The 14896-nt window shown below is 45.7% G+C and overlaps 1 protein-coding gene across 3 annotated transcripts; it reads left to right on the top strand.

The window, feature by feature from the left end:
* The first annotated feature begins 6 nt into the window (after positions 1 to 6).
* LOC112465074 (MAGUK p55 subfamily member 2) lies at positions 7 to 14801 on the top strand. 3 transcript variants are annotated; one of them, XM_025032484.1, is made up of 8 exons: positions 7 to 306; positions 4494 to 4609; positions 10369 to 10671; positions 11259 to 11495; positions 11670 to 12144; positions 12227 to 12561; positions 12775 to 12849; positions 13267 to 14801. In XM_025032484.1, exons 1-8 carry the CDS (start codon positions 207 to 209, stop codon positions 13441 to 13443), a joined length of 1818 nt encoding a protein of 605 aa, XP_024888252.1. In that variant the 5' UTR covers positions 7 to 206; the 3' UTR covers positions 13444 to 14801. The 3 variants fall into 3 exon arrangements, with proteins under 3 accessions (XP_024888252.1, XP_024888389.1, XP_024888325.1); XM_025032557.1 differs by lacking the exon at positions 7 to 306 and adding an exon at positions 2267 to 2629; XM_025032621.1 differs by lacking the exon at positions 12775 to 12849.
* The last annotated feature ends 95 nt before the right edge of the window (positions 14802 to 14896 follow it).

The raw sequence follows: 14896 nt of genomic DNA, 5'->3' as shown, positions 1-14896 counted from the left end.
CCGTCGATTCGCCGTCAGGAAGCCGACGGCTCGCAATAGCACGTGGAACCTTCTACGAGGAGCGCGGCGAACGATGACGGTGATCCCGGAGGATCAGAGTGCGGTCCACGAGGAACCGTCGTAATGGCCGGTCTCGCGGTGGCGGAGGACCCGAGTGATCGACCGGGGTGACATCGCTCGGGATCATCGAGAGAGGATCAACCGAGATGAGGAGGAGCAAATCGGGGGGGAGCGTCATCGAGGACATATGCGGGTGTTCCGCTCTGTCGTCGATCGTCCAAAAGAAAGATCTAAACTCCACCTCAGGTAAGCCTAATAGGAAAAAACTTACGAAGTAAGTTTTGGACCGGAAATATAAATCCGCTTCCGTGGAGCGTGTATCATTAGATGCGAGATTTCCGTATGGAATTCCTGAAGTTTCGATCTGTTCGACACCTCTCTCGCGAAATATCACATGTCGTTTTTCCGATTTTCAACGATCGAGGTATTTGCCCGATTAATGTCCATTTCTATCAACGCAGGTTAATTTTAATCTTGGTTTACGTGTCTTCTTTTCCTAGTTCTAAGAGTTAGAAAAAGATAGAAAGTATAAGTTAAACCGTGATTAAAGTTAATCTGGTAGAAATGGGCATAAATGTCACATCGTTAAAGTTCTCAACGAGCGAATGTAAAATACTAAAAATGCACCGACTGCTCTATATATGTATTATATATAATGTAACATTCCGTACGCGAATCTATCGGTACCGGCGCGGGCGGGTCTTCCAAAGTTCATCCACGGTTTGCGATTCGATCGATCGTCACGCACGTGTTCTCCGGACGACGGAAAATCCCCCGCGATCAATGACGTGCTCGCGGCGCGCAACCTTGAACGAGAAAAGCTACCACTGATCGTTTCCTCCTTCTCGCAGTGAGGAAGACTCTTAGAAACACTTCCGGCGTCTGGTTTCCGGATACCAGAGAGATCCTGCTTTTATCGGATTTGTTCCCACGTTTCTCCGCCTCGTTCTTTTCTCTTTTTGTATGAGTTACCCTATTTATCTCCATCATCACGCTTTCTTCACATCTCCTCGAACCAACGAATGCTTTTTTTCTTGTTGCTTTCAACGATTACCACGTTGTTTTGCCTTTCGCCGTTTTCTCCCTTCGGAGAAGACGCATATTGCCAATTTCATTTTTATTACTGAATGTACTGTTAATCGAGATAAACTTAATAGTTGAGATAAAAGGAGCTACGTTTTCGTACGATAAAGTTAATAGTCGCCATCAAAAAGGTGTTACGAAAGTTGCGCCGTCACTCGAAAACGAATGGACGTCGTATTTACTCCGCTCTCGTTATTGCCCCGATTCTAATTGAATTGATCCTAGATTCTTCGATCTTTCTACACTTTCGCCGATTCAGCGATACGATAAATCGCGTCTTACCCCCATCGGGATACGTATCGTCACTTCGGGCACAATAAAAGGAACTTCCGTGAAGAAAGATCCTGAAATCGCGATTGATGCTGACAATCGGCGCACAGCGATATTCCCGCCTCTTCTCCACTTTTCTTCTCTTCTTTCCCGTTTCTACGTGCTCTGCCCCCTCCATTGGTTCACCAGCAGTCACCAGCTGGTTCGTTTCTGACTGCATGGACCCCGACCTTTCGTATAGAAGCCAGTTTTGAATCTCCGAAGCCAGTCGGCAGCCAGTGGCGCTTACGTTTCCTCTCGATCGAGGTCCTCCCCTCCGATTTCTCTCGTTCGCCTTTCGTCTCTCTTTCGTCGCCCCGGTCTCTCACTTTTCCCGCGCGATTTCTTCGTGTGTGATATATCGGCGCATACATCATCCAAGGATTCCGAGCGTAGCGAGCAGCATAAGTTACGTGACTTCGAAGCCGTGCCGTGTCAACAAGCATCGGTCGGGCCTGCCTCCTTAGTCGCCCCACTACTTACCTCGGCGGGGTGCCGCTTGCGGTCCCCTCGTCTGGACCAGGGGCCCTCGGGGCCCCCGGCAAGTGTAAGACAGTGTTTCCATTCACTGCGAAGCGGCAGCAAGGAAAGCAACGACGGAGACGTTTTTCCTTGATAAACTGTGTTAAACGGTGAATTAACGGTGTAATTAATGCGCAAATGATTAAGGGCCGGTTGTTCCAACCTGTTGGTAAGCTAACTAATAGTTAAATCATATGTCTATCTTTGTCTAATGTAAAGGATAAACAAAGACATATATGATTTAACTATTAGTTAGTTTACCAACAGGTTGGAACAATCGGGCCTTAATAGTGATTTGCAATTCGTGGCGACCTCGTGAGACTCAAGTTTTTAATCTCGAGTTGCCTTCCGCGTTAAAAGAAGATAAAGCGGTACTTTAATCTCGAGATAACGACAATTTTACGGCGCAAAAATGTGATGGAAAACGTGAAGGAGTAATAATGTGAATGTGAGAAAGCGTAAATAAACTCGCGGCGGAGTTTTATTGAAATCGAGAAGGCTGTCCGGGGAAAAGAGTCTTGTGTTCCGGAAGGGAGTACGAAGCTGAATGTCGTTATCATGGTTTTCTTCGGAAGAAAAGAGAAGGTGGAGGATCGGCGATTGTTGGCGAGCATGGACGCCATGAACGGCACGATTATCCATCAAATCGACAACGGTAAAGTTTGTCTGTTGTCGCGCGATGGAACATCGATGCGCGAAGTCATAGATTAGAATGGTTTCTCGCGCGCGTAATCAACGAAAGCGACGTTTCCGGCGAAATTGTCGTCACGGCTTTCTCGAAATTAAAGGGAAATATTTCCTCACTTTACGTGTATACAAGTACGCATTCTTGATAGCGAAGCACAATTTCCTCCGAACATCCGGTGGGAGCGAGTGCAAATATTATCGCCGGCCGCATATTTTTAATTCCTTCCCTTCCCACCCTTTCCCGCCCGCGTTTGCTATTCCCTTTTATTTTAACGTCGACCGTGGTGTAACGATTACGCCTTTCGGTTAATGACTTTCAACTGTAAAATTCATCAGCGCGTATAGCAATACACTTCGGAATTGCGTTTAATGAGCTAATTAAATTGGTAATATTGTTGAGAAAGAGAGTGAGAAAGAAAGAAAGGCGCAAGAACGGCGTAGTAAGAAAATAATCAATTTATAATGACATAATTTGTATAAATAATTGTATATATAATTTTTTATATATTTTCGTAATTATAACTACTGTTATAATTATTATATTATAGGTATATACCATAGACGTATCTATGGTATATACATATATATTTTAATGTATTACATGCTTTATTGCTTTTATATTATAACACGATGTCGACGCTAAAGCAACAGACGTAAAAAATATATTCACTCAATTCGTGAGCGTAAACCGGTAGCGTATTCCGTGCGCGTTGGGTCTCTCAGCCATGCTTCAATGCTTTATAATGGCATGCATTTATCATTCATATGCTGCATAGTTGGCGCAGGTTATTATTACATAGTCAAGTGGCTTTTCATCGAATAGTCGTGAGTTCCAAACGCGTTACCGGAGCATAATCAATTGACAAGCCGTGCACAGCCGTCATGAAACATCCACAGCCGTGTTTCTAAAACTGCGAACGAGGTGTAAATTTTCTAGATATATTTTTGTTTCGTTCGTTTGTCGTAGAGGTGATAATATTCAAACGGATTTAAAGGAGTAGCAGAAATATCGCGATCGATAATATCGAACCGCCAACAGGTGTAACTCTACTTAAATGGAACGTGATAATAATGCCTAAGAGGCCTTGGGGAGGCGTAACGACTTAAAGCCACGAATAGAGCTGACGTTAATTGAACTCTCTTGGATATATTATTTAACAACTTTGCGCTCCGCGAGACCCTTGAGCTTATTCGAAGTAAGATCAACCCCGTTATGCACACTCGCGCACTACTTCTAGTTTCTCATTAAAGCGTCCGCCTATAATTTCTCAACTCCCAAGAAAAACTTATAAATTATTATTCTCACTCTCTTTCTAATTATGCGCTGAATTGCAAAACTTCTTTATTCGCGTCAATACAATAAACATTTTTTGTTAGTATCGGTATCGGTATTCAATTCTGAATGTTGTTCAGAACTCTTCTGAGCTCTCGCGCGTATTGTTCATTTTGTAAATTTATTTCGATTTCGTTTAGCTTCACTTCATTTCGCGCTCGTCAAGAGAAAGCGATAAACAGTCGTAGAAAAAATGTTTGAGGCTTAGGTCGAGGGAGATCTCGCGTGACAGGCCACCTGTAGCTGACGATATTGATCAGGCCGAAAGATGGGCCACGCCCGGGTTCACTCTCGCGTCGCTACGACCCCCGTGTTGGCATCCCACTTCTCCCTCGTCACCCTCTTCCAGCCTCTCTTCCTCTCTATTTCTCTTTCTTTCCACTTGCTGCCATCGCGATCACATGCCGCATGCCGCATATGCCGCATACGGCCGATGTGCTCTTCCCGGCACCGGTGAATCCGCAGCTGATTATGAACAAGTGCGTCGTTACTGTTCCAGCCGCGTTCATGCACGTGCGCGACAACATCGAGGAGCTGGGCAAAGTCGCCGACGACACGGATCTGCTGTTCCTGAAGGGCCTCCTCGACAGCCCGGTCGTCACGTCTCTCGTAAAGGTGAGTGATCCTTATCTCAGAATTGAATCGCGGTCCGAGAGATCGTTCCACGAGATTACCCGAATGTGCTTGGATCTCCGTTGACTTCTTTGACTTTTTATTCGTCAGTAGATTAGGTATGAGAAACACCACAAAAAACATCTTATCATTGGCGTTGGATTTTTTAATGTAAAAGAATGTGAAAAAAGAATTGAATTTTTCTTTTTTTAGACGTGAAAGGGTTCCTCTCTTTCGCTTTTAATTTCTCGTTTTCATCGTTCGGCGTCGAATACGAGAAATTCTAACGGGAAACGACATCGATTCGCAATTTTCTTCACTTTGAACGGGTCGTAAAAGCGCGAATGGATATCATTCCAGTCTATACACATCGCGCGCACAGCGTCGAACGCGTGTCCGTGTGCTCATCAAACGGTGTTTACTATGATCGTGGAAATTTATGAGGGACCTGTCTGCGGTTCTTACCCATCGATGATATTTCTCTGATTATGTCGTTGAATGGAAAAAAAATAGAAACGTTCGCTCAAACGTTCTGGCCGTCTGCCCGAACAATCCGTGTCGTTGAACCGTCCTGCGTGAACGTTGATCGATCATTTATAGTGATAAACGCGTGATCACGACCGAAATAAACTCGGTTAAATCAGGAAATATTTTTGTGTACGGCTACGGTGTATAGTGCACGATTCCTGCGGAGAGAAAATGTGCAGTTCTCTAATTTCTAAATATAGTTCGAAATCTAGGCTTGTGCAGCCTCCACGAGGAACGGGGCAGTAACTTACCGTGGAGCAGTAACGTTTCGATCGTTTATACTTAACGCCGGTGGTACTCTCACTTTAACACAACACAGTAATACATAAATTTAACTTGATATATTTACTCGCTGTGCGTCCAAAGAATATCCTCACCGATGCAATACCTACTCTTGTAGAAGGACGAAACTTATTCTATTGAAATTCGGGGAGAGTAGCCTACTCTCCAAACTAAAATCTATATAGTTCTAAAACCTTTTTATAATATCCTCTGAGTTAAATATCGCTTTTGTAAACTCGGCACGTCAGATAATCCCGAATTTCAATAAAATAAGTTTCGTCCTTCTACAATTTTAGCTTACAATTAGGAGCGCGGATAGTATCAGTCCGCTGGAATCCGGTCGAGCCGCGCGCTCTTCCGGCGCGGGTCGCGGCGGAACGGAGAGCTCGTTCGTCACTCAGAATGGGGGAAAAAAAAGAGGGAATTTCGGGAACCTAGAGCGTGCCAGAACGTTAATTTTATTTCTCTCCCTTGCCTCCTCTACGTGCCTTCACGTACCTGCATCACGCGCTCGAAACATCCGCGCGACACCCACGCTATTTCGGTCGCGACACACTTCCCGCGATCGCGAAGAGAATACCGGCCTTCGATGAGAATATTAGCGGCGATAGGCTAGGAAAAACATCGCATGCGTTCCCACTGTTCGGCTTCTTGATTGATTGGACTTTTTCCCCTTTTTCAAGGCAATATTTCATATTGAATGAGAGAGTCTTTTCATTCTCCCTGTTCGACCGCATACGCGCGTTTTCCCCCTCGTCCGAGAGAGTCGGGGACCTACATTCCGATAATTTTCTACCGGCCACAGGTAGAACACGTGCACCGCAGCAGGTAAAGAATGTCCGGTGTCAAGAAGCCGTTAAAGAGTCAGCTCACGTCTCCCGCCTTTTACGCCGAATTGAGCCAACAGTGGAAAGTGCTGACGATCACGACGGGACGTCTTTGCGGAAAAGCCAAAGTCGCAAAATCGAGAAACGTCGAGAGGACGTCCAATTGAGATAATCCGATCATTTGAGAAACGAGGTGGCAGAGAGAGAGAGAGAGAGAGAGAGAGAGAGAGAGAGAGAGAGAAAGGAGAAAGGAGAGAATCCTCGTCAGACTCTCGATTGCTGATAATCACCTGGATGAGGCAATTCACTGCATCATCCCGCAGGAAACGTTACAATCCCGCGTGCGAGATGCTGCGAGGCGCGGGAGGGGGAGATTGAGATTTACAGTCGCTCAATTGGCGAAATTGCCATCTTTCTCTCCGTAATAATAATTACGGATAATTGGCTGCGACCCCGCGGGACCTCTTGATTGAGCGTAGGTCACATCAGGCGCCTGCGAGCGGAGTCATCGCTCGCGCGCGCCGTGCAGAAATCCCAGGCGCGAGCATGCGTGCCCCGACGGCAATATGTTTTGTAAGTCCGTAGCGTGTACGACGAGACGATATGTAATTTCAGTCGGTGAGTCGGCTTTGTGATCGCGCACGGGAGGAAGTGGGAGAAACACACACGCGACATGCGTGTCGATCCGCCTGTGTGGGTGACAGGACTGTACGTTGAATTCCGCCGTGGCTCTTATCAGATGCATACATATTTTCTTTTTTTTTTTTTATCTCGCACTTACCTCGGGTGAAGGTTCTCCCGCATGACCGCTACTCTAACTCGCGCGTAGAGATATCATTGACGAAAGACGCTTCTCTTTTCTTGTTGCGAATACAAACAGTAGCGAAATTGATTTCGCTGATCGTTGCGTGTTCAATTGCTGGACGCGCAAGTTACGTCACTCGGCTTGACGTTGCTCGTAACTCGACTCGTGCAAACTGCCGAGTCCTCAAAACGGTGACACATTTAATAACGGAGCGGTTCAAGTGTTCCCGGTTGTTAAATGACTATGCAGCTCTTGGGCAATAATGGGAGCAATTTGTTTTCACAATTGGAGTATCTTTACGACTTGGTCGAAAAAACATTTTTTTTCTACCTATCGTAGAATCTAGAAGTGACTAATTTGCACCAAACAGGGGTTTCTTTTTCGTTTACAAAACAAACAATCGGAACGAGGTTCTTCATTGTGAGCTTCCACCTGTCCCACTATCTTAAACCACTTTCGAGAAATGTCAAATTATACATTGAAAGAGGACATTGACGTCGTTTCGATTGCAGCAATCCTCTGCAAACAGGATCACTCGTAAAGACTCGTAAACGTGACAAATGCCTCACTTGTGTCAACAGCGTTTTCTCTATCGAAAGCGGTAAATATTGCGGACGTTCCATATTCATCTTTTGCATGTTTTTTCATGGTAATAAAAAAAGAGGAATGTACGTTTGTTTTACGGTTTATCTCCGAATTCCGAAAAATTTCAGGGAGAAGGTTTGACTTTTGGATCAACTCCGAAGGCTTGAATTATAAAATTGCGTCAAGTATGTCATATTCTTCATTTAATTTAAAATAGACCTGATAGAATCATAATTTACGGACTCGGATGAGAACGAGAAAGGCGCGATAAACAATAGAGTCAACGAGGAGTATGCAAAGTGTCCGAGAGAGACGGAGCCTGGAGCGTCCGCAAAGACGCACGATTTCGCTTCGTTTTGCGCCGACCTTGAAACAGTGGCACCCGGACGAGAGAGATACGCTCCTGGAGCGAACGTAGCGGAGTGCATGCCAGGCCAGGAGAAGGAAGGGCCCCCACCTGTTTCAGAAACGGCAGGCGACTCGCCTGAACGGGCTGCCTATGCGGAGGGAGGCCAGGCGACGTCAGTAGGCGCGGCAGACTTTTCTGACTTGCTGCTTACTACGCGAGAGTGTCGCGCGTACGTTACCAACTCCGAGAGCACCACCCTCGTCAGCATCCTACTGTAGTCGCTTCTGCCGCCCCGTGCGACAGACGATCTGGTTTCCCTCCGTTCGAGAGAGCCAGGCTCTCCCTCGCCGATCGATACCACCGCGGGGGCACCGACCACGACCAGTTAGAACCGCTTAGCTTCACCAGTTCGGACGGAGCACCGCGTCGCGACTCTTTCTCCAGGTGAGACGTCACTCCTGAGGAACGCGGGAAGCATATAGTTCGTAAGAGAGACGTCTGTCGAGGTGGACGGAAGATTATCATCATCATCATTATCCTCAATTTCACGTTGCTCTGCTTCGCGAGTGGGACGTGAGCCGTTTGCCGAGAGGTGCGACTGAAGAAACACGAAAGTACCGTTAGTGGAGCGATTGGGAAAGGGTTCGGACGTGCGATAACGACGGGGTAGCCGGGAGAGAATCGGCGGGATCGTATATGGCTCTAGCGATCGTCAAAGCGGATTGAGATTAACTTGATAGAAAAAGTGAAAACGTAAGAGGCTCGACGGGTTCGACTCGCCTGATGATACTCGGGAGAGAAACGTGGGGACTCTCTCGCTCGCGCTTTGCCGTAATTCGCGCGGCAAGGTGCGGCCTTTTTTGCGCGAAGATCGCTCTCCCGGTCGCCCCGTTCTCTCGAGGAGTGAAACGAATTCCGAGCGATTCGTCTCGCAAAAGGATCTTTGCAGCGAAGCGGATAAATAAATGCCGCGGCTTTATAGTCCATAAACGCAAGTGCGGGGTGCGGCGCGTCTCGGACGCAGCCTCCGGTAAATCTCGCGTCCCTCCCGACGCAATCGGATACAACGCTCGTTGTGCGCGAGAGTCCGTGCGGAGTAAACGGGACGAGAAAACGACCGCGGCCGGACTTGATGGTCCGCGACGAAGTGCGTCGATAAATCTCGCGCGACGGACGTCGATTTACGGATTTTCGCGTCTGAACTACACGCGAGCACGTGGGCGAGGCGCGTTGAGCAAACAGATCGAACAAATACGGGAAACTGTAAAATGTCCGGAGGAAGAGTCGCAAGTCCTCGTAGCCCGTTAATCATCGGGAGAAATTGTCCGCAACGCGTGTCGCGAGAGCACGTTATACGATGAGGAAATTCTCTCGCCTGACCGCGATAAAACGCGAGTGTAGTAATCGCGTATAAGAATCGTCGCGGGAGTTTGCGATTCCCGAGAGGAAATAATTAAACGGTGAATCATCGTTCTACGGCGACAATCTACATTTACTCGTCACCGTGCACGACAATCGCAGAGTGATCGAGGAAAGATTTGCGGGCTTACGTCGAACGTTTTTCGTTTATTTTTGTATCATCATTATTATCATTAGCGTTACAGTCCTGCGTGAGTCTTGGTTTCCTCATTGATTTCTTTGAGGTTTGCAATTTTTATGAGAAGGGATTGTAAGCCCGTTGCTTATACGTCCCAAATTTCTCTTTTTAGATCTCGTCGTATTTCAAAGAAGTGATACATTCAAGCTGAATTTGTCAAAGGAATCAGGTCATTAAGACCTGTATATTCGTCTGTATATTCGAAAATGCGCCATCTCAAACGCGTCGTCGAACGAGTCGGCATGACCTACTTTCCCAATTACTTCATTGTAAACTCTGAACCGCACCGGGTAGGGTGGGACTAAATGTCTTTCGTGTCGATTAAATTAACTCTAATCCGATTGAACTCAATCAGAGTTTACATCACTGCATGTCACTGATCATTAACGCGTTAGCATTTTTTTCCCGTAATTCGTAAATTCTTACACAGCTCTTTTATGTTTGAAGAAATTTGTTGATTTAACGGTACATTGAACCAATAAATTTCTTTTTTCCATCTGACTGATTATTATTATATTTTCGCGGGTTATAAATAATGTAGAAATAATTACGAATCTACAGGCAGGGCGAAACAGAATAAAATAATGAAAAAAGAAATAAAATCAGAAAAGCGTCGCTCGAACGTAACGCGACTGGAAAAGAAACGTTATCATAGGTTGAAATTATCAACAAAACGCGCCAGCGTGAAAGAGATAGGGTTGCGGAGGAGTCACATTTCTAAGGCCCGTGAGAAACCAGTTTTTAACAGGTCCCGATTTGAAGTCCACTCTCTTCTTGTCTGCGTGCCAGGTGCAGGAGCGTCTCGAAGACCCGCCGGTGCCCGTGGAGCCGATATGCTCGTCCGTCTGTGACATCGTCGACGAGGTGTGCCACGCATTCCGAGCCTCCAGGAACCCGCACGCCAGGGAGTTGGTGAATCTTCTCGGCAACGCTTATCTGAGAGCACTCCTCGAGACGCACGACGCGATCGTGGAACGCAGGGAAACGCCTTCCACATCGGCCGATCCGCTCGTGTTGACGATGCCGACGAACAAGAGGGAGGAGATGCCTATCAGGGTGGTCGGCCTTCGGAGGCAACCGGACGAACCCCTGGTAAGTCCAGACGATATAGGAATAAACTCTCCAGCAAAATAAATAATTGTATCATTATTTATTATTTAGATAGAAGACAGCCCATCAATTCTAAGTCTCGATGTAATAGTCTCTCTCCATTTAAAAGTTCCTCTCCGTTCTTTTTTAAAACAACGAACATTCATTTTCTTCTTTCAAAATAATGTAGTTACTGTAAACATTTAACAAGAAAAATATTCGACACGCGAGAAACTAAATTTAGTATTATCTAAGGCGAGATTGAAAAGGTTATCGCGAAAGAAGCTCTTAGCCCACCAGCTATACGCTCGAAGAAAAGACAAAGATGCCACTTGCAGTTCGTAAATAAGTACGAACGTTTATTTCTCCGGCATGCCATGTGTTTCGCCGATTTTCTGGTACTGCGCGCTTCTTTAAGATACTCCAACGCGCCGAGATATGGCTAGCGATTTTTAACGTTGTCGCTTAAGGCTTTATTAACCGACATTGGGAACTACTGTAATCTCGCAAACAAAATGCGCTTTATTTAATTCGACGTAGCTAAACAAGGGTGAGACACTTTTGTTATTTCCGTGTTCGTATTTTTCCAGGGTCTGACAGTGCAGGTAGATGAATCTGGCAATATGATCATCGCCAGGATCCTCGGTGGCAGCACGGCGGCTCGTCAAGAGCTTTTGAAAACGGGCGAGGTGATACTCGAGGTCAACGGCAAGAGAGTTCGAAATCCCGAGGAACTTCAACAGGCGATCCAGGACGCCAAGGAGAATCTATCCTTGAAAGTGGCTCCAGGTATCGCTTCGGACGCGAATCGACCTCTCAAGTCCACGGTGAGTGCTATAGGCTGTTTTTCCACCTCGATGCCTCTGTTAACAACTCGTGTTCTCATTCCCCTTTCTTATGGCGCTCGTTCGGGCGCGGAGAACACGAAGTTGGCGTCGTAATCGCCGAGAAAATTCATAACAATCTTATCGAACCGCCTTTGATTTGATTTGTCGTTGTAGTGTTACATGAGGGCTCTCTTCGACTACGATCCCTCGGACGACACGCTTCTGCCCTGCCGGGAGATCGGTCTGCCTTTCCAGAAGGGCGACATCCTCCAGATCGTCGACCAGGCGGATCCGAACTGGTGGCAGGCGCGAAGAGTGGAGGGTGAGGGTCTCGGATCGCCCGGGCTGATACCCTCGCTGGAGTTAGAAGAGCGCAGAAAGGCGTTCGTGCCGCCCGAGGCCGATTTTGTTCACAAGATCAGCATCTGCGGCACCAGAATATCCAAGAAGAAGAAGAGAAAGATGTACCAGTCCAAGTCGAACGGCGAGTTTGACAGTGCCGAGTTGCTTCTCTACGAGGAGGTCGCTCGGATGCCGCCGTTTCGACGCAAGACCTTGGCTCTGGTCGGTCCACGCGGCGTAGGTCGACGAACCCTGAAAAACAGGCTAATCAACAGTGATCCCGAAAAGTTCGGCACTATCGTACCCTGTAAGAAAACCTCGATTCGCTTTTCATTGATCAAGGTAGATATCATTGATTATCATACTGAGCGAGCGTGATTTGTTCGTAGACACCTCGAGACCGCCTAGAGTCCTCGAAGAGGACGGCAAGAGTTACTGGTTCACCGATCGCGAGTCCATGGAGACCGACATTAGGGAACACAGGTTCCTGGAGCACGGTGAACACGGCGGGCATTTGTACGGCACGAAACTGGACTCGGTGCGGGAACTGATAAGGGCCGGCAAGATGTGCGTGCTGGACTGCAGTCCGGCCGCGCTCAAAATTCTCCATAACAGCACGGAGTTTATGCCTTACGTCATATTTATCGCCGCGCCTGGGATGGAGCAGCTGAAGTCTTTGTACGATCTCGGGAGATCAACCGGTGCCAGCAATCGAAATCTAACGGTATTCTAAAGCTTGCGCCTATATTTTTATAAAAATCGTCTTTCCCTACGTCTTTTCTGTTAAATTTCTACGTCCTCTTTGAAGCTCCTCTTACCGACTATCATGTGATGCTAGCAATCTATTTGCGACAACTTGTTTATTTCGTCGTTTACTTCATTTTTATTCCCTCACTTTAGTTAATTCGTTGTATAAATTTGATGTTGGCTTTGCTAGTTCGACCGTCAGAGTTCCATCAGGTACAGCTCGAGAAGAGCCAGGACACTGGAGTCCCTCGCATCTTTATACGAGGTTTGTATCGCATGACTCGTATTGTTTGATTATGTTATTTTTTGCAGCATATATTCACACACCGTCCATAATTTGGAATGTTACAAAATTATTAGTAGCTATAGATTTAATTATATTTCGCACGATATTTCCCTACGTTTTGGTTCGTAGAATAGAACCCTTCAATGCTTAGTCACGGGAGCCACGAAAATGTCAACTTTCTCTTGGCAAGTTCGCGTCCTTACTAGTAAATCAAATATCTCTCTAAACACTTTTCTTTACCGTAAACAAGGAAATCAAGCTACGTTCGTGATCTCGTGCATTTCACACCGCTTTTATCATGAACTAATCATCGTACAAAGCATTATCTTAGAAAAAGAATATTTTTACACAATAAGACGTTGAAAGCAAAAGATTGATTGACGATTCATCTGACAGGAGGACGATTTGAAATCCACGTTGGAGGAATCCGCGGCTCTGCAGAGAGCCTACGAGAAGTACATCGACCAGGTGATCGTGAACGAGGACTTCGACAATACGTTCAGGCAGGTGATCGCAGCTTTGGATGCCTTAGCCACGGAGCATCAGTGGGTGCCGGTCAATTGGATCTACTAATTGATTCCTGAGCGCAGCTAACGATATCGGAGGACTCGATAATCAAAAGTCAGGCGCTGCAGAAGTTGTACGCGCGAATAAGAGAAAGATTTTTTATTACTGCCTACGTCACGTACGAAAAACTGCGAGATTACGTTGCGGGAAGTGGTATTCAGAATCAGACTCCGTTTGCCGCGCGGTTAAGAAAGCGCGAGGCACGTGTAATCAGAGTACAAAGAATGCTACGAATATCTCACGCCGCGTGAAGCGATGTCGAACGTTGTCGCGTGAAAGGCGCGATCGAGAATCTCATTATGATACCGTTTATGATTAAATACACCGTTTACGTTAGTTTGTTATAGATTTACAAACGACCCGTTCTGCGTACTAAATCTCATCGAACTTTATTTCGCATATATTTTACTATATATATAATATATATATCAAAATTATACAAAAAACCGCGAATTTTCAATCATTTATTTTTGACGAATCGACATAGCGGTAACGATATCAGAGAGTTATATTAAAAAACCGAAAGAGACGCTTTTTTACAACGAAGAAAGTCATATCGCATGTCTTACTGCCAATCTCAACAACGACTGTAGTAGCAACGGGTCGATTGATGTGTTAGACCGCTGTCCAGTTAATTTTAGCGTACTTTTAATTTAGTTAACGATAATTAATTAATTTAGTTAACCGCGTACGCACGTACGATCATTTAGCTATTTGAGTCCACCATACACCTTCCCCGTGAATTCTGTTTCGTGTCTCATTTTGCTGTTCGTACAACGCTAAGTAATATTCCTGGCATAGAGTGCCTTAATAACGCAAAGCCTACAAATTGATGCGAAGACCTTATGTCGACAGACTCGCCTTGCATTCGGGTTTTATGGAGAACAAGACTATAATAATGCCTTTTCTGACGTCCGACAGACAGTCGCGTGCACACATACACATCCATACGTATTCGAATTTTTCACCTTAACATACCTCTTCCGAAAAAAAAGATACATCCGAAAGGGTCGCTTTGTACAGATACGTAACGACTACGAACATACATCTGTATGTTAAATCGAGACACCTGTCCCGAAAAGCAACGTGACGCACGATGTGGAATAAAGTTTATCGAGCATTTGTTGCGAATTATAAATTGTACAACGAATAGATTATTATTTCAGCATTCCTCTGTCCTCGCCTCTTTTTCAGCGCTCCACAAAAGAACGTTCGTCGAACCATGTTACTAACGATAACTCTAAGGATTTAATATATTTTTTATCTTCATCTTATACGCTCTTTGTTCTTTTTTAATACGAACGACGCCATATCTGTAGATTTTCCGCATACATGTAAAAATTAAAATAAAAGTCTCAGGGGAATTAATCTCTTTTTACAAAGAATATCGTATTATTTAAAGGAATACGAAGAATTTATAACTAAAAATAAAAATGTCCTCTCGGTTCTTTGCTTATAA

The sequence above is a fragment of the Temnothorax curvispinosus genome, unplaced genomic scaffold (genome assembly GCF_003070985.1).
Source record: "Temnothorax curvispinosus isolate PA1 unplaced genomic scaffold, ASM307098v1 QBEX01000209.1, whole genome shotgun sequence".
In the NCBI taxonomy this organism is placed as follows: domain Eukaryota; kingdom Metazoa; phylum Arthropoda; class Insecta; order Hymenoptera; family Formicidae; genus Temnothorax; species Temnothorax curvispinosus.
Note: the sequence above shows the minus strand (reverse complement) of the source record. Positions and strands in the feature narration are given on the sequence as shown.